This window comes from Salmo salar, chromosome 22, assembly GCF_965601325.2.
Source record: "Salmo salar chromosome 22, fSalSal1, whole genome shotgun sequence".
NCBI lineage: Eukaryota > Metazoa > Chordata > Actinopteri > Salmoniformes > Salmonidae > Salmo > Salmo salar.
This window is the reverse complement of record NC_138312.1, coordinates 62,923,499-62,943,449: the sequence shown is the minus strand read 5'-3', so window position 1 is coordinate 62,943,449 and position 19,951 is coordinate 62,923,499. Positions and strand designations below refer to the sequence as shown.

The window sequence follows — 19,951 nt, the reverse complement described above, 5'->3', positions numbered from 1 at the left end:
AAGACTAACATTCTACAAGGGGCTTGGTAGTTAAGACTAATGTTCTACAAGGGGCTTGGCGGTTAGGACTAAGGTTCTACAAGGGGCTTGGTAGTTAAGACTAACGTTCTACAAGGGGCCTGGTAGTTAAGACTAACGTTCTACAAGGGGCTTGGCGGTTAGGACTAAGGTTCTACAAGGGGCTTGGTAGTTAAGACTAACGTTCTACAAGGGGCTTGGTAGTTAAGACTAACGTTCTACAAGGGGCTTGGTAGTTAAGACTAAGGTTCTACAAGGGGCTTGGTAGTTAAGACTAACCTTCTACAAGGGGCTTGGTAGTTAAGACTTCTACAAGGGGCTTGGTAGTTAAGACTAACGTTCTACAAGGGGCTTGGTAGTTAAGACTAACGTTCTACAAGGGGCTTGGTAGTTAAGACTAACATTCTACAAGGGGCCTGGTAGTTAAGACTAATGTTCTACAAGGGGCTTGGCGGTTAGGACTAAGGTTCTACAAGGGGCTTGGTAGTTAAGACTAAGGTTCTACAAGGGGCTTGGTAGTTAAGACTAATGTTCTACAAGGGGCTTGGTAGTTAAGACTAAGGTTCTACAAGGGGCTTGGTAGTTAAGACTAAGGTTCTACAAGGGGCTTGGTAGTTAAGACTAATGTTCTACAAGGGGCTTGGTAGTTAAGACTAAGGTTCTACAAGGGGCTTGGTAGTTAAGACTAACATTCTACAAGGGGCTTGGTAGTTAAGACTAACGTTCTACAAGGGGCTTGGTAGTTAAGACATGTCCGTGTTCTGAACTCTGTAATAACCTTATAGAGACTCAACAGGATCTCAAGATGCACAGCTGAGTAGGTCAGAGCAGCTGCATTATAAGGAGGGGCGGTGAGGGTCAGCCGCCCACCCACCCACCCAACCCACCATACCACACACAGACACACACACAGCTGGGGGAGAGGGAATGTGGTGTGTAGTCGTGTACACCGACACACCCACCAGGACAGAAACGTGAGGAACATGACCGTTCGGTTAATATTTTATTACAGCTCGTCGGTTTAACAGTAGGTCTTCATCTCAGTGTTGAAACAGTTTAATGTGATTCCATCATGCTGAAAACAGCCTACGACAGCACCGTGTCGCTATACACACACACACACACACACACACACACACACACACCACCACATCACCACCGTTACGTCATACACATCGTCACCTTCATTTATGCTTTTAAAAACCTCTCGTCTTGAGTAGCAAATAGCTATAAAAACCCATTTCTATATATATATATAAAAAAAATCTAAAAAAAGAAGGAAGAAGAAGTACAGGATAAGTTAAATAAAAGAAAAACCCTGACGGTGTCATTGAGTTCAGAAGAAACAGAAAGGAGGTTGAACCCTGAACTATGACCTCTGTGACCTGGGCCATAGAACATGCACCTGATGCATACACGTCGTCCGTCCGTCCGTCCGTCCGTCCATGTGTGTGTGTGTGTAGTGACAGCACCATTAACACAATATGTGTGTCTAAGAGTATCAGCAGTGTTTGTGATCTTTGTCTGCCAGAGCCCTGAGAGTGAGAGACTGAGCTGCACTTCCTGACCTCCTGCTAAATGTGTAACCAAATTACAGACACATATTTCACACAGAACCACAAAGAATTTGAAAAAAAAAAAAATAAAAAAAAATAATAATAATCTAAATAAAATCAAACATTGACTATTTGAAATGTTGATATTTTTGTAAAAACCTTTTTTGGAGTGCAATGTTTACTGTTAAATTCTAATCGGTTTTTTTTTTTGGTTGTTGATGTTTTGTCTTCTCGCTTTTGTTTATTATTTTTTTTCACTTGTAAACATGTTCTCCCGTGCCAATAAAGCCCCTTGACAGAGAGAGAATGTCTATTATCAACCTCCACCATCTCAGGACGTAGAAATGTATTGTGTAGAACAAACACGGAGGTCTGTTATGTAGAACAGGGACTCGTTCCAGCTCTAGTTAATCTATTTCTATCTGCAACGTTCTGAACGCTTCACCTCAACGATAAAGCACTGGAGCTGACAGAGAGTATGATGTCACTCCTCTGTCTCCTTTAACCTCTCCTACTGCCCCTCCCTGACAACGCCGCGGCAACCACGGCAGGCTCCATAGCGACCGCTGAGTGACAGGGAGGTGTGGCATGTGCTACTTCTTTCCTCTCGCCTTTCAACATCCCTCCCTCCCTCCCTCCCCAGGCTGCTTCCAACATCCCTCCCTCCCTCCCTCCCCAGGCTGCTGGTAAACGACAGAGATATACCCACATTAGTGTTAAAGAGCTGCACTCTCCCTCTCTCTCTCTCTTTCTCTCTCTCTTCTCCTCCCCCCACCACATACCAACAGGGAGCGATAACGAGAGATAAACACTCTGTAAACATTGATTTAATAAACATTGTGATTTAGCAGAGAGATAGCCCAGTCTCTGGCTCAGCTCAATGATCTAACGAGGTGATCTGTGATGAAAGCTATTTTTCTGTGGACAGGAGTGTAGGTGGCAGAGAGGACCTGTAACATCAGCATGAAGTGGAGGTGCAGAGAGGACCTGTAACATCAGCATGAAGTGGAGGTGCAGAGAGGACCTGTAACATCAGCATGAAGTGGAGGTGCAGAGAGGACCTGTAACATCAGCATGAAGTGGAGGTGCAGAGAGGACCTGTAACATCAGCATGAAGTGGAGGTGCAGAGAGGACCTGTAACATCAGCATGAAGTGGAGGTGCAGAGAGGACCTGTAACATCAGCATGAAGTGGAGGTGCAGAGAGGACCTGTAACATCAGCATGAAGTGGAGGTGCAGAGAGGACCTGTAACATCAGCATGAAGTGGAGGTGCAGAGAGGACCTGTAACATCAGCATGAAGTGGAGGTGCAGAGAGGACCTGTAACATCAGCATGAAGTGGAGGTGCAGAGAGGACCTGTAACATCAGCATGAAGTGGAGGTGCAGAGAGGACCTGTAACATCAACATGAAGTGGAGGTGCAGAGAGGACCTGTAACATCAGCATGAAGTGGAGGTGCAGAGAGGACCTGTAACATCAGCATGAAGTGGAGGTGCAGAGAGGTCCATGTCCCGTCAGAAGGACCTGTAACATCAACATGATTCATTGACTTTTATAAGCTGGTTGTTGCTACATGATCCAACAGATCTCCTTTAGCCCTTATATATAGACACTACACCGCCCATACAAGGGCAGACACACGTGTGTGTGTGTGTGTGTGTGTGTGTGTGTGTGTGTGTGTGTGTGTGTGTGTGTGTGTGTACATGTTTTAGTTGTAATTTCAGTCAGCTGTGTCGTGCTAGGACAACAACCAAAACGTTGTACCCAAGAGGGGACCCCGGGACCGAGTTTGAGAAACCTGCTGTACAGCAAAACACACTGGAGATGAAAGCAGCCGATCCTGACTGATTAAAGCCCATAGAATAACATGTAGAACAGCTATGACCTCTAGGACCCTGGAGCTCCAAGCCAGCGTCACTGTTCCCCTCTAATCAGGGACTGATTTAGACCTGGGACACCAGGTGGGTTATTCCCCTCTAATCAGGGCCTGATTTAGACCTGGGGACACCAGGTGGGTTATTCCCCTCTAATCAGGGCCTGATTTAGACCTGGGGACACCAGGTGGGTTATTCCCCCTCTAATCAGGGCCTGATTTAGACCTGGGGACACCAGGTGGGTTATTCCCCTCTAATCAGGGCCTGATTTAGACCTGGGGACACCAGGTGGGTTATTCCCCCTCTAATCAGGGCCTGATTTAGACCTGGGGACACCAGGTGGGTGATTCCCCTCTAATCAGGGACTGATTTAGACCTGGGGACACCAGGTGGGTGATTCCCCTCTAATCAGGGCCTGATTTAGACCTGGGGACACCAGGTGGGTTATTCCCCCTCTAATCAGGGACTGATTTAGACCTGGGGACACCAGGTGGGTTATTCCCCTCTAATCAGGGACTGATTTAGACCTGGGGACACCAGGTGGGTGATTCCCCTCTAGTCAGGGACTGATTTAGACCTGGGGACACCAGGTGGGGGATTCCCCTCTAATCAGGGACTGATTTAGACCTGGGACACCAGGTGGGTGATTCCCCTCTAATCAGGGCCTGATTTAGACCTGGGGACACCAGGTGGGTGATTCCCCTCTAATCAGGGACTGATTTAGACCTGGGACACCAGGTGGGTGATTCCCCTCTAATCAGGGACTGATTTAGACCTGGGGACACCAGGTGGGTGATTCCCCTCTAATCAGGGACTGATTTAGACCTGGGGACACCAGGTGGGTGATTCCCCCTCTAATCAGGGACTGATTTAGACCTGGGGACACCAGGTGGGTGATTCCCCTCTAGTCAGGGACTGATTTAGACCTGGGGACACCAGGTGGGTGATTCCCCTCTAATCAGGGACTGATTTAGACCTGGGGACACCAGGTGGGTGATTCCCCTCTAGTCAGGGACTGATTTAGACCTGGGGACACCAGGTGGGTGATTCCCCTCTAATCAGGGACTGATTTAGACCTGGGGACACCAGGTGGGTGATTCCCCCTCTAATCAGGGACTGATTTAGACCTGGGACACCAGGTGGGTGATTCCCCTCTAATCAGGGACTGATTTAGACCTGGGACGAATGATAAAAGGTAGGAGAGCAGCAGGGTCAGAGCTGCTCTAAGGTGTCTACGTAGTAATCACTGAGTCAGTCAACCTGCTGTAAAAACCTTTATATCGTCTGTCCAACGGGCCGTTCATCCACACACCTTCAGATACAATTCTAAATCAACACCTGGAGTGTCCACACGTTTCCCCCCCCCAAAAAAAATCATTAAAAAACACAGAAAAACCAAAAGAGAAAATAACTTTAAAACCTCCTGGGTTGTGTCCATCTGTCTATGAGACCAGTTTGGGCAGCACGGTGCGGAGGGGTACGGACCCTGCTGAGTCTCCCATCATGTTGGCTCTCAGTTTGTTGTGATTTGCCGCTGCGCCGCTCCCTCCTTTAGCCGGCAGGATGGACGGGAAGGAGGTAGAGTGATGTTCCGTCGCTCCCTTCTTCTCCCCGGCGGCGGGGCCCAGGGGTTTAGGCAGACGTCGATACAACCAGGGGTGTCTGAGGGCCTGACTAGGGGTCAGTCTGCTGGAAGGGTCCCAATCTAGACACCTTTTAATAAAGTCCGTGAAGGTGAGATCTTCACATCCCTTCAGGGCCGCGCTCCACTCTTTACTAGCCGGAGGACCCCGGAGCTTCCCCCTGCGCGATCGGGAGCCTGTGAAAACCGTGGCCCCGCTGGGCAAGGTGTTAGCTCCGCAGTAGCGCGGGTGGCCCTTGGAAGAGATGAAGTTCTTGGCCCTCTTGGCTTGCTCCAGTAGCTTGGTAGGGGGCATGCCCAGTAGCTCCATGACACAGGCTAGCTGATCCCCTTCGTCCTCCCCGGGGAACATGGGATATCCTGTCAACAGCTCAGACAGGATACAGCCAAATGACCACATGTCAATGGGGAGACCGTAGCGTGACCCCAGGATGACCTCGGGGGCGCGGTAGAAGCGGGACTGGATGTACGTGTAGACACGCTGGTGATGGAAACATGACGAACCGAAGTCTATCACCTGGGGGGAGAGAGAGAGAGAGAGAGAGAGAGAGAGAGAGAGAGAGAGAGAGAGAGAGACAGAGACAGAGACAGAGACAGAGACAGAGACAGAGAGAGAGAGAGAGAGAGAGAGAGAGAGAGACAGAGACAGAGACAGAGACAGAGACAGAGACAGAGACAGAGAGAGAGAGAGAGAGAGAGAGAGAGATAGAGAGAGACAGACAGAGAGAGACAGAGAGAGAGAGAGAGAGAGAGAGAGAGAGAGAGAGAGAGAGAGAGAGAGAGAGAGAGAGAGAGAGACAGAGAGAGAGAGAGAGAGAGAGAGAGACAGAGACAGAGAGAGAGACAGAGAGAGACAGAGAGAGAGAGACAGAGTGAGACAGAGTGAGACAGAGAGAGACAGAGAGAGACAGAGAGAGACAGAGAGAGAGAGACAGAGAGAGAGAGAGAGACAGAGTGAGACAGAGAGAGAGAGACAGAGAGAGACAGAGAGAGAGAGAGAGAGAGACAGAGTGAGACAGAGAGAGAGAGTGAGACAGAGAGAGAGAGAGAGAGAGAGAGAGAGAAGAGGGAGAGGGAGAGGGAGAGGGAGAGGGAGAGAGAGAGAGAGAGAGAGAGTTAGGGATCTGGTGATGGAAACATAACGAACCAAAGTCGATCACCTGGACGGAGAGCGACACAGACAGAAATAGCGAGGAGCAAACCCTGCGTGTGCTCCTGTGTGTGCGTGTGTGTGTGTGTGTGTGTGCGCGTGTGTGTGTGTGCGTGTGTGTGTGTGTGTGCGCGTGTGCTCCTGTGTGTGCGTGTGTGTGTGTGTGTGCTCCTGTGTGTGCGTGTGTGTGTGTGTGTGTGTGCGTGCTCCTGTGTGTGCGTGTGTGTGTGTGCGTGCTCCTGTGTGTGTGTGTGTGTGTGTGTGTGTGCGTGTGTGTGCGTGTGTGTGTGTGTGTGCGTGTGTGTGCGTGTGCTCCTGTGTGTGCGTGCGTGAGCGCGTGCGTGCGTGTGTGCGCGTGTGCGTGTTCCTGTGTGTGTTCCTGTGCGTGCGTGTGCGTGTGCGTGTGTGTGTGCGTGTAGTCGTCCCTCCTCACCTTGATTCCACTCCGTCCTTGCTGTTTCAGCAGTATATTCTCCGGCTTCAGGTCACAGTGGATGATCCGGTGTCGGCTCAAAGCCTCCAGACACTGCAGGATGCTGTGGGCAAACTTCCTGACGAGCGGCAGGCTGAAGCCCTGGAATTTATTCCTCTTGATCAGCTCATACAGGTTCATGCTGAGCAGTTCAAAGGTCATGCAGATGTGGTTTCTGAAGGTGAAGTGTTCTAGCATGTGGACGGCGTTCATGGTTCCGGAGCGGTCCTGCTTACGGAGGTGCTCCAGGATACGTATTTCCTCCTGCGCCTGGCGGTGGAAACGCTTCTCGTTACGGACCATCTTCAGCGCCAGGTGTTGCTGCAGCTTGTGGTCGTACACCTTCGCCACCTGGTCATCAGATCAATATATTTGTCAATAAGTCTGTTGTCCCATCGATACATCAATCAGTTTAATCAATCAAAAACTAACCAATAGGCTATTGTAGCACCTTGAGGGGACTAGGGTCAGGGTTCATGGGTTAAGGGTCAGGTTGCATAAAACATCTTTCACTTGTTTCACTTGTATCAAACTCATTCCATGGAGATCACTGATCAGTAAGGAACTCCCCTCACCTGGTTGTCTCAGTAAGGAACTCCCCTCACCTGGTTGTCTCAGTAAGGAACTCCCCTCACCTGGTTGTCTCAGTAAGGAACTCCCCTCACCTGGTTGTCTCAGTAAGGAACTCCCCTCACCTGGTTGTCTAGGTCTACCCACACCTGGTTGTCTAGGTCTCAGTAAGGAACTCTCCTCACCTGGTTGTCTAGGTGTCAGTAAGGAACTCCCCTCACCTGGTTGTCTAGGTCTCAGTAAGGAACTCCCCTCACCTGGTTGTCTAGGTCTCCCCTCACTCTGGCTCACAGAGTAGCTAACTAGCCAGCTAGCTCACAGAGTAGCTAACTAGCCAGCTAGCTCACAGAGTAGCTAACTAGCCAGCTAGCTCACAGAGTAGCTAACTAGCCAGCTAGCTCACAGAGTAGCTAACTAGCCAGCTAGCTCACAGAGTAGCTAACTAGGCAGCTAGCTCACAGAGTAACTAACTAGCCAGCTAGCTCACAGAGTAGCTAACTAGCCAGCTAGCTCACAGAGTAGCTTAGGCTAACTAGCCAGCTAGCTCACAGAGTAGCTTAGACTAACTAGCCAGCTAGCTCACAGAGTAGCTATAGCTAACTAGCCAGCTAGCTCACAGAGTAGCTATAGCTAACTAGCCAGCTAGCTCACAGAGTAGCTATAGCTAACTAGCCAGCTAGCTCACAGAGTAGCTATAGCTAACTAGCCAGCTAGCTCACAGAGTAGCTATAGCTAACTAGCCAGCTAGCTCACAGAGTAGCTATAGCTAACTAGCCAGCTAGCTCACAGAGTAGCTATAGCTAACTAGCCAGCATTGATAGTGCACCTTTCATTGTTTAGCTAAGTAGCTAGCTGGTTGATATTTTCCTTTTGTAACCTGAGCAGATGAAAGCAACATTCACCTCCACAAATGCAGTTCACATTGATATCCATACTGAATGAAGACATTAAGGGACCTCATGGGCCTTTTGCCTTTTTGGTAGGCCGTCATTGTAAATAACAATTTGATCTTAACTGACTTGCCTAGTTAAATAAAGGTTAAATAATACAACATTTTAAACGTTTCACTTAATTTAAAAGGGGGAAATTTGCCTTAAAATGTTTTGTGCAACTAACTTAAAGTTAAGGAAACTATAAGAGAAAAGATGAGGGGGAAATTAACCGGGTCCAGGGGTCAGAGGTTAAAGTGTTACCTGTCCGAAGCTGCCCTTGCCGATGACTTTGAGGAACTCGTATCTGAAGGCCAGGTGATCGTGGGGTACATGGATGTACCCACCCTGCTCGTCATCAAAACCCCCATTGTTGTTGCCCCCAGCAACCGCAGGACGCTTCTTAGCGTTGGGACCCAGGAAATACACCTGGTGGAACCATAATAATTATTAACAAATGAATCACGGAATTGTTTTAATGTAACAAAACACATTTTTGTGTGTGTGTGTGTGTCTGAGTGTGTGTGTGCGCATGCATGCATGCATGTCTCAGGAGGCTGAAGAAATGTTGCTTGGCACCTAAAACTTTAACAGATGCACAATCGTGAGCATCCTGTCGGGCTGTATCACCGCCTGGTACGGCAACTGCTCCGCCCACAACCGTAAGGCTCTCCAGAGGGTAGTGAGGTCTGCATAACTCATTTAGGGGTCAGTCTGGCCACAATCACTGGCCACTTTAATAATGTAACACTAGTCACTTTAATAATGTTCACATATCTTGCATTACCCATCTCATATGTATATACTGTATTATATTCTATTCTACTGTATCTTAGTCTATTGTATCTTAGTCTGACTTTGCTCATCCATATAATTATATATTCTTAATTCCATTCCTTCACTTTAGATGCGTGTATTTCTGTGAAATAGTTAAGATATGACTTGTTAGACATTACGGCATTGTTGGAGCTAGAAGCATTTCACTACACCCGTAATAACATCTGCTAAATGTGTATGTGACCCCAAAAATGTTTTTGAACTGTAAAGTTTGGTGGAGGAGGAATAATGCTCTGGGGTTGTTTTTCATGGTTCGGGCTAGGACCCTTAGTTCCAGTGAAGGGAAATCTTAACGCTACAGCATACAATGACATTCTAGACGATTCTTTGCTTCCAACTTTGTGGCAACAATTTGGGGAAGGCCCTTTCCTGTTTCAGCATGACAATGCTCCCGTGCACAAAGCGTGGTCCATACAGAAATGGTTTGTCGAGATTGATTTGGAAGAACTTGACTGACCTGCACAGAGCCCTGACCTCAACCCCATCGAACACCTTTGGGATGAATTGGAACGCCGACTGCGAGCCAGGCCCTAATCGCCCAACATCAGTGCCAGACTTCACGAATGATCTCGTGGCTGAATGGGAAGCAAGTCCCCGCAGCCAATGTTCCAACATCTAGTGGAAAGCCTTCCCAGAAGAGTGGAGGGCTGTTATAGCAGCAAACTTTCATATTAATGCAAATGGTTTTGGAATGAGATGTTCGACAAGCAGGGTTCCACATACTGTATCTAAAAATCAGGCAAAAAACCCCCTGTCAAAATTCTGACTGAAGCCTTCAATGCATTTTCAGGGTCGGTTACGGGTCTCCGATTTTCACATTATCATAGTCGACTGTTGCGGATGGGTTTTTAAAATCAGGACGAACAAACAGCTGACGTGAACCACTAGTGCAGGTCTCTACGCTGAAAATTTACAGGGAGCATGCTGGCGTCTAAGTTTAGAAACTTAGGACCACAATGAAAAATATTTCAGGTAACAAGACATTTTAAAATGGTAGTAAAGATGCAAAGACATTCAAATTAAAAACTGAAATGTCACATTTACATAAATATTCAGACCTTTTTACTCGGTACTTTGTTGAAGCATCTTTGGCAGTGATGACAGCCTCGAGTCTTCTTGGGTATGAAGCTATATGCTTGTGCACACCTGTATTTGGGGAGTTTCTCCCATTCTTCTCTGCAGATCCTCTCAAGCTCTGTCAGGTTGGATGGGGAGCGTTGCTGCACAGCTATTATCAGGTCTCTCCAGAGATGTTTGATCAGGTTCAAGTCTGGGTTCTGGCTGGGCCACTCAAGGACATTCAGAGACTTGTCCTGAAGCCACTCCTGCGTTGTCTTAGCTGTGTGCCGTTGTCCTGTTGGAAGGTGAACCTTCGCCCCAGTCTGCGGTCCTGAGTGCTCTGGAGCAGGTTTTCATCAAGGATCTCTCTGTACTTTGCTCCGTTCATCTTTCCCTCGATCCTGACTAGTCTCTCAGTCCCTGCCGCTAAAAAAACATCCCCACAGCATAATGCTGCCACCACCATGCTTCACCGTAGGGATGGTGCCAGGTTTCCTCCAGACGTGACACTTGGCATTCAGGCCAAAGAGTTCAATCTTGGTTTCATCAGGCCAGAGAATCTTGTTTCTCATGGTCTGAGTCCTTTAGGTGCCTTTTGGCAAACTCAGTGGGCTGTCATGTGCCTTTTACTGAGGAGTGGCTTCCGTCTGGCCACTCTACCATAAAGGCCTGATTGGTGGAGTGCTACAGAGATGGTTGTCCTTTTGGAAGGTTCTTCCATCTCCACAGAGGAACTCTGGAGCTCTGTCTGAGTGACCATCGAGTTCTTGTTCACCTCCCTGACCAAGGCCCTTCTCCCCCTGATTGCTCAGTTTGGCCGGGCGGCCAGCTCTAGGAAGAGTCTTGGTGGTTCCAAACTTCTTCCATTTTAGAATGATGGAGGCCACTGTGTTCTTTGGGATCTTCAATGCTGCAGAAATGTTTTGGTACCCTTCCCCAGATCTGTGCCTCGACACAATCCTGTCTCGGAGCTCTAAGGGCATTTCCTTCGACCTCATGGCTTGGTTTTTTGCTCTGATATGCACTGACAACTGTGGGACCTTATATAGACAGGTGTGTGCCTTTCCAAATCATGTCCAACCAATCAAGTTGTAGAAACATATCAAGTATGATCAATGGAAACAGGACACTCCTGAGCTCAACTTCGAGTCTCATAGCAAAGGGTCTGAATACTTACGTAAATAAGCTAAACATTTTTTTTTATTTAATACATTTGCAAACATTTCTAAAAACCTGTTTTCGCTTTGTCATTAAGGGGTATTGTATGTAGATTGATGAGGAAAATGTTTCATTTAATCCAGTTTAGGCTGTAATGTAACAAAATGTGGGAAAAGGGAAGGAGTCTGAATACTTTCAGAGTACAATGGTCACACTGTAGAGGCCTGGTGTAAATGTGTGCCCCAGCGTGTGTGAGTCCCACTGTGTGTGTGTGTGTACCTCTGGGTAGGAGTGTATCTCACTCTGTTCCGGGATAGTAAGTTGTGAGCGGTACTGTCTGAGGGCCTGTTCAGGAGTCAGGGGCCCCACCAGTTTGCCCCCCCAGGGTCCGGTGCTCTCTGACGACCCCTTACTGGATCCCGTACTGTCTGCGCTGCGTTCTTTAGACAGTCCAAGCACCGATGCTGGTTTACCGGTGATCTGTCCAGCGGAGCGCTCTTTAGACTGTCCAGGCACCGATGCTGGTTTACCGGTGATCTGTCCGGCGGCGCTGTTGCCGTTGTGCGTTGTCGCGGTAACAGCATTGACCTTGCGGTTGTAGGTGGAGTCTTCGTACGGGTACTTGACCTTCAACTGAGCCCCGCTAACACTGATCTGGTCCCGCATCACACCTGGCTTATTCACCTGGGGGAGGGAGAAGAGAGACAGAGTTAGAGAGAGGGGGGGAAGTGGGGAGAGAACCAGTGGAATAGGAACTAATTCCTGCCAGACGATGTTGTCCGGTAACAGGGTCAGGTGCAGCAAAGAAAGACTCATCAATGCTGTAGCTGGCTCAAAATAGAGCTGTAGCTGGCTCAAAACAGACCTGTAGCTGTCTCAAAACAGACCTGTAGCTGGCTCAAAACAGATCTGTAGCTGGCTCAAAACAGATCTGTAGCTGGCTCAAAACAGAGCTGTAGTTGGCTCACAACAGAGTTGTAGCTGGCTCAAAATAGAGCTGTAGCTGGCTCAAAACAGAGCTGTAGCTGGCTCAAAACAGATCTGTAGCTGGCTCAAAACAGAGCTGTAGCTGGCTCAAAACAGATCTGTAGCTGGCTCAAAACAGAGCTGTAGCTGGCTCAAAACAGAGCTGTAGCTGGCTCAAAACAGAGCTGTAGCTGGCTCAAAACAGGTGTTGAATTCATTAATTGAGGACTGCATTGTAGTGGTTAATCGAACCCACAACCCTGGCGTTGCAAACACCATGCTCTACCAACTGAGCCACACGGGACCCCCAGGTACTTCTATGTGGTCACTTTATGGACTGGTCCCCATTGATCTTTGTAGGGGGTAGTGGAGTTGTGTTCCATCTCAAATCAATTTCCATCTCTTTTGTATTCTTAATGTTTATTTCAAGAAAGTTATCTGCACACCACTGGACGAACATGGTCAAAGCCAAGTACTCCCTCTCCCGTCCTGCTGCTGAAACCCTCATACCTGCATTCATCTCCCGTCCTGCTGCTGAAACCCTCATACCTGCATTCATCTCCCGTCCTGCTGTTGAAACCCTCATACCTGCATTCATCTCCCGTCCTGCTGCTGAAACCCTCATACCTGCATTCATCTCCCGTCCTGCTGCTGAAACCCTCATACCTGCATTCATCTCCCGTCCTGCTGCTGAAACCCTCATTCATCTCCCGTCCTGCTGCTGAAACCCTCATACCTGCATTCATCTCCAGTCCTGCTGTTGAAACCCTCATACCTGCATTCATCTCCAGTCCTGCTGCTGAAACCCTCATACCTGCATTCATCTCCTCCAGTCTTGACTACTGCCACTCATTCCTCTCCCTCATCAACTCAAAGTCCCACCATAAATTCCAAATGGTTCAGAACTCTGAACCAGGATCGGGACACATCACTGCACTCTATACTCCTCTGTAAACTGGTCATCTCTGTATACCCGTCACAAGACCCACTGGTTGATGCTTATTTATAAAACCCTCTTAGGCCTCACTCCCCCCTATCTGAGATATCTACTGCAGCCCTCATCCTCCACATACAACACCCGTTCACTCCCCCCTATCTGAGATATCTACTGCAGCCCTCATCCTCCACATACAACACCCGTTCACTCCCCCCTATCTGAGATATCTACTGCAGCAGCCCTCATCCTCCACATACAACACCCGTTCACTCCCCCCTATCTGAGATATCTACTGCAGCCCTCATCCTCCACATACAACACCCGTTCACTCCCCCCCTATCTGAGATATCTACTGCAGCCCTCATCCTCCACATACAACACCCGTTCACTCCCCCCCTATCTGAGATATCTACTGCAGCCCTCATCCTCCACATACAACACCCGTTCACTCCCCCCTATCTGAGATATCTACTGCAGCCCTCATCCTCCACATACAACACCCGTTCTGCCAGTCACATTCTGTTAAAGGTCCCCAAAGCACACACATCCCTGGGTCGCTCCTCTTTTCAGTTCGATGCAGCTGGCGACTGGAACGAGCTGCAACAAACACTCAAACTGGACAGTTTTATCGCCATCTCTTCATTCAAAGACTCAATCATGGACACTCTTACTGACAGTTGTAGCTGCTTTGCGTGATGTCTTATTGTCTCTACCTTCTTGCCCTCTGTGCTGTTGTCTGTGCCCAATAATGTTTGTACCCTGTGTGTGCTGCTACCATGTAAGTCGCCAATTTGTAAGTCGCTCTGGATAAGAGCGTCTGCTAAATGTCTTAAATGTAAATGTTGTGCTGCTACCATGCTGTGTTGCTACCATGTTGTTGTCATGCTGTCTTGCTACCATGCTGTGTTGCTACCATGTTGTGTTGTTACCATGCTGTTGTCATGTTGTGTTGCTGCCATGCTGTTGTCATGCTGTGTTTCTACCATGCTGTGTTTCTACCATGCTGTGTTGCTACCATGTTGTGTTGTTACCATGCTGTTGTCATGTGTTGCTACCATGTTGTGTTGTTACCATGTTGTGTTGCTACCATGTTGTGTTGCTGCCATGATGTTGTCTAAGCGCAGCTTAGAGGGACAGGGGGAGGGGCACAGCTTAGAGGGACAGGGGGAGGGGCGCAGCTTAGAGGGACAGGGGGAGGGGTGCAGCTTAGAGGGACAGGGGGAGGGGCACAGCTTAGAGGGACAGGGGGAGGGGCACAGCTTAGAGGGGGAGGGGCACAGCTTAGAGGGACAGGGGGAGGGGCGCAGCTTAGAGGGACAGGGGGAGGGGCGCAGCTTAGAGGGACAGGGGGAGGGGCACAGCTTAGAGGGGGAGGGGGAGGGGCACAGCTTAGAGGGACAGGGGGAGGGGCACAGCTTAGAGGGGGAGGGGGAGGGGCACAGCTTAGAGGGGGAGGGGCGCAGCTTAGAGGGACAGGGGGAGGGGCACAGCTTAGAGGGGGAGGGGCACAGCTTAGAGGGACAGGGGGAGGGGCGCAGCTTAGAGGGACAGGGGGAGGGGCACAGCTTAGAGGGACAGGGGGAGGGGCGCAGCTTAGAGGGACAGGGGGAGGGGCACAGCTTAGAGGGGGAGGGGCACAGCTTAGAGGGACAGGGGGAGGGGCACAGCTTAGAGGGACAGGGGGAGGGGCACAGCTTAGAGGGACAGGGGGAGGGGCACAGCTTAGAGGGACAGGGGGAGGGGCACAGCTTAGAGGGACAGGGGCGCAGCTTAGAGGGACAGGGGGAGGGGCGCAGCTTAGAGGGACAGGGGGAGGGGCACAGCTTAGAGGGACAGGGGGAGGGGCACAGCTTAGAGGGACAGGGGGAGGGGCACAGCTTAGAGGGACAGGGGGAGGGGCACAGCTTAGAGGGACAGGGGGAGGGGCACAGCTTAGAGGGACAGGGGGAGGGGGAGGGGCGCAGCTTAGAGGGAACATTTGTTATGAGGTGGAAACACACTCCTGAAATACGCAATCCTTCCCCCCAGCTGAGAAGTGAGAGTGTGGGGCAGGCGTGTGTGTGTGTGTGTGTGTGTGTGTGTGTGTGTGTGTGTGTGTGTGTGTGTGTGTGTGTGTGTGTGGGGCAGGCGTGTGTGTGGGGGGCAGGCGTGTGTGTGTGTGGCAGGTGTGTGTGTGGCAGGCGTGTGTGTGTGGCAGGCGTTAGTGCGTGCGCGTGTGTGTGTGTGTGTGTGTGTGTGTGTGTGTGTGTGTGTGTGTGTGTGTGTGTGTGGTGTGTGTGATCCCTGAATAGCTGTGGGTGTGCAGCAGCAGGCATTCCTCCTAGATCAGCTGAACACACAGACAGAGAGACAGAGAGACAGACACACAGACAGACACACAGACAGAGAGACACAGACAGAGAGACACAGACAGACAGACAAAGAGACAGACAAAGAGACAGACAAAGAGAGAGACAGACAAAGAGAGAGACAAAGAGAGAGAGACAAAGAGAGAGACAGACAGACAGACAGACATTGATCATTGGATGTCCTCCCTCTCTCTAATTCTCTTGTCCTTCTCTGTTCCTCACCTTCTCGTTCGTGTGCAAGACAAGAAAGAGTGTACAAACACACTGGTCTGCATGGGAGGAACAGAGGAATGGGAATTGAGAGTGCGTGAGAGAGAGAGAGAGAGAGTGTAAGTATGCCATGTTGTAGCAGAGAATACTTCTCTGTGCTCGTGGATTATAACCTGTCAGAAGAGAAGGGGAGAGAGGAGAAGAGAGGGGTAATGGTGAATGTGTTAGGTCGGATTTTCAAGCCTAGTAAATCTTTACAAACTATCGGACCTTGTTTCCTGCCTGCTGTGTGCTCTGCCTAATGGGTCTGGATGTAAAACAGCCCCTCTGGCAGTTAAGCCAATCAGAGAGCATCGTTCAAGAGGACCTACTGGGTCTGGTTCCAACACTAACACATCCCTCCTTCACATCCCTCCTTCACATCCCTCCTTCACATCCCTCCTTCACATCCCTCCTTACGGTTCAAATTAACCTGTTAGGGCTAGGGGGCAGCATTTGCACGTCTGGATAAAAAAAATGTACCCGATTTAATCTGGTTACTAATCCTACCCAGTAACTAGAATATGCATATACTTATTATATATGGATAGAAAACACTCTAAAGTTTCTAAAACTGTTTGAATGGTCTCTGTGAGTATAACAGAACTCATTTGGCAGGCAAAACCCTGAGACATTTTCTGACAGGAAGTGGATACCTGATGTGTTGTATTGACTTTAAACCTATCCCATTGAAAAACACAGGGGCTGAGGAATATTTTGGCACTTCCTATTGCTTCCACTAGATGTCACCAGCCTTTACAAAGTGTTTTGAGTCTTCTGGAGGGAGATCTGACCGAACAAGAGCCATGGAACGATGATGTCCCATTAGACACCTGGCGCGCGAGTTCATGTTGGGTACCCTCGTTCCAATACGTTATAAAAGAGTATGCATTCGTCCACCTTGAATATTATTCATGTTCTGGTTAAAAAAGGCCCTAATGATTTATGCTATACAACGTTTGACATGTTTGAACGAACGTAAATATATTTTTTCCCCTCGTTCATGACGAGAAGTCCGGCTGGCTTAGATCATGTGCTAACAAGACGGAGATTTTTGGACATAAATGATGAGCTTTTTTGAACAAAACTACATTCGTTATGGACCTGTGATACCTGGAAGTGACATCTGATGAAGAGAATCAAAGGTAATGGATTATTTACATAGTATTTTCGATTTTAGATTTCCCCAACATGACGTCTAGTCTGTATCGCAACGCGTATTTTTCTGGGCGCAGTGCTCAGATTATTGCAAAGTGTGATTTCCCAGTAAGGTTATTTTTAAATCTGGCAAGTTGATTGCGTTCAAGAGATGTAAATCTATAATTCTTTAAATGACAATATAATATTTTACCAATGTTTTCTAATTTTAATTATTTAATTTGTGACGCTGACTTGACTGCCGGTTATTGGAGGGAAACGATTTCCTCAACATCAATGCCATAGTAAAACGCTGTTTTTGGATATAAATATGAACTTGATAGAACTAAAAATGCATGCATTGTCTAACATAATGTCCTAGGAGTGTCATCTGATGGAGATTGTAAAAGGTTAGTGCATCATTTTAGCTGGTTTTATGGTTTTGGTGACCCTGTCTTTGACTTGACAAAACATTACACACAACTCTTGTAAATGTACTGTCCTAACATACTCTAAATTTATGCTTTCGCCGTAAAACCTTTTTGAAATCGTAAAACGTGGTTAGATTAAGGAGATGTTTATCTTTGAAATGGTGTAAAATAGTTGTATTTTTGAAAAATTTGAATTTTGACATTTATTTGGATTCAAATTTGCCGCTCTTGAAATGCACCTGCTGTTGATGGAGTGCACCACGGGTGGCACGCTAGCGTCCCACCTAGCCCATAGAGGTTAAGATGATGGAGAGGGAGACGAAGGACTAAGAGGATAAGGAGGGAGAGAGAGAGACGAAGGACTAAGAGGATAAGGAGGGAGAGAGAGAGACGAAGGACTAAGAGGATAAGGAGGGAGAGAGAGAGAGACGAAGGACTAAGAGGATAAGGAGGGAGAGAGAGAGAGACGAAGGACTAAGAGGATAAGGAGGGAGAGAGAGAGAGACGAAGGACTAAGAGGATAAGGAGGGAGAGAGAGAGAGACGAAGGACTAAGAGGATAAGGAGGGAGAGAGAGAGAGACGAAGGACTAAGAGGATAAGGAGGGAGAGAGAGAGACGAAGGACTAAGAGGATAAGGAGGGAGAGAGAGAGATGAAGGACTAAGAGGATAAGGAGGGAGAGAGAGAGAGACGAAGGACTAAGAGGATAAGGAGGGAGAGAGAGAGAGACGAAGGACTAAGAGGATAAGGAGGGAGAGAGAGAGAGAGAGACGAAGGACTAAGAGGATAAGGAGGGAGAGAGAGAGACGAAGGACTAAGAGGATAAGGAGGGAGAGAGAGAGACGAAGGACTAAGAGGATAAGGAGGGAGAGAGAGAGACGAAGGACTAAGAGGATAAGGAGGGAGAGAGAGAGACGAAGGACTAAGAGGATAAGGAGGGAGAGAGAGAGACGAAGGACTAAGAGGATAAGGAGGGAGAGAGAGAGACGAAGGACTAAGAGGATAAGGAGGGAGAGAGAGAGAGACGAAGGACTAAGAGGATAAGGAGGGAGAGAGAGAGAGAGACGAAGGACTAAGAGGATAAGGAGGGAGAGAGAGAGAGACGAAGGACTAAGAGGATAAGGAGGGAGAGAGAGAGACGAAGGACTAAGAGGATAAGGAGGGAGAGAGAGAGAGAGACGAAGGACTAAGAGGATAAGGAGGGAGAGAGAGAGAGACGAAGGACTAAGAGGATAAGGAGGGAGAGAGAGAGACGAAGGACTAAGAGGATAAGGAGGGAGAGAGAGAGAGACGAAGGACTAAGAGGATAAGGAGGGAGAGAGAGAGAGACGAAGGACTAAGAGGATAAGGAGGGAGAGAGAGAGAGACGAAGGACTAAGAGGATAAGGAGGGAGAGAGAGAGACGAAGGACTAAGAGGATAAGGAGGGAGAGAGAGAGACGAAGGACTAAGAGGATAAGGAGGGAGAGAGAGAGACGAAGGACTAAGAGAATAAGGAGGGAGAGAGAGAGAGACGAAGGACTAAGAGGATAAGGAGGGAGAGAGAGAGACGAAGGACTAAGAGGATAAGGAGGGAGAGAGAGAGACGAAGGACTAAGAGAATAAGGAGGGAGAGAGAGAGACGGACTAAGAGGATAAGGAGGGAGAGAGAGAGAGATGAAGGACTAAGAGGATAAGGAGGGAGAGAGAGAGACGAAGGACTAAGAGGATAATGAGGGAGAGAGAGAGACGAAGGACTAAGAGGATAAGGAGGGAGAGAGAGAGAGACGAAGGACTAAGAGGATAAGGAGGGAGAGAGAGAGAGACGAAGGACTAAGAGGATAAGGAGGGAGAGAGAGAGACGAAGGACTAAGAGGATAAGGAGGGAGAGAGAGAGACGGACTAAGAGGATAAGGAGGGAGAGAGAGAGAGATGAAGGACTAAGAGGATAAGGAGGGAGAGAGAGAGACGAAGGACTAAGAGGATAAGGAGGGAGAGAGAGAGACGAAGGACTAAGAGGATAAGGAGGGAGAGAGAGAGACGAAGGACTAAGAGGATAATGAGGGAGAGAGAGAGAGAGAGAGATGAAGGACTAAGAGGATAATGAGGGAGAGAGAGAGACGAAGGACTAAGAGGATAATGAGGGAGAGAGAGAGAGAGAGAGATGAAGGACTAAGAGGATAAGGAGGGAGAGAGAGAGGGGAAAAGGAGGGAGAGGGGAAAAGGAGGGTGAGGGACATGTATTTGTATCGTTTTGTACAATGGTCATCCTGTATTGCAACAAAAGGTCTCAGTAACAGTGGTTTAGGACAGGACAGTGACAGTGTGTGCGTACCAACAGTGCGTTTGGGTATGGGAGGCAGGCAATACCTGGGTTTTTTCTAGATCAAAAAGAGGCTTAGGTGATGGACAAAAAAAATTATGTAAAAAAATCCAAGATGGCGCTGCAGTAGGACGTGTGTATCTGTCTTTGTCTTATCCCGTGTAAATAGCCGGTCTTTTTCATATATATCTTAACCTCTCCTTCTATCTACGAACTAAATATACTTTCCTGCAACCTGCCTCACCCAATGAGGTACGGATCTGCTATTTATATTCCTTATAACGGGAACTTCCATCAGGAGCTAGCCAGCTAACTAG

General features: G+C 48.5%; 1 protein-coding gene across 7 annotated transcripts in view; it reads right to left on the bottom strand.

The window, feature by feature from the left end:
- Positions 1 to 1,008: 1,008 nt before the first annotated feature.
- Positions 1,009 to 19,951, bottom strand: part of dyrk3 (dual specificity tyrosine phosphorylation regulated kinase 3) — a 42,284-nt gene continuing 23,341 nt past the window's right edge. The window contains exons 3-7 of one of the 7 annotated variants that reach the window (XR_014382232.1): positions 11,545 to 11,949; positions 8,476 to 8,640; positions 6,674 to 7,063; positions 3,099 to 5,607; positions 1,009 to 3,042 (exon numbers count right to left, since the gene is read on the bottom strand). Coding sequence is in view for 1 of the 7 variants with exons in the window: in XM_074112242.2 (XP_073968343.2) it covers positions 4,891 to 5,607; positions 6,674 to 7,063; positions 8,476 to 8,640; positions 11,545 to 11,949 (1,677 nt within the window). In the remaining 6 variants the exon portion in view is untranslated. Of the gene's footprint in view, positions 5,608 to 6,673; positions 7,064 to 8,475; positions 8,641 to 11,544; positions 11,950 to 19,951 lie in introns of all 7 variants that reach the window. The other 6 variants (XR_014382235.1, XR_014382233.1, XR_014382230.1 and 3 more) reach the window with 6 other exon arrangements.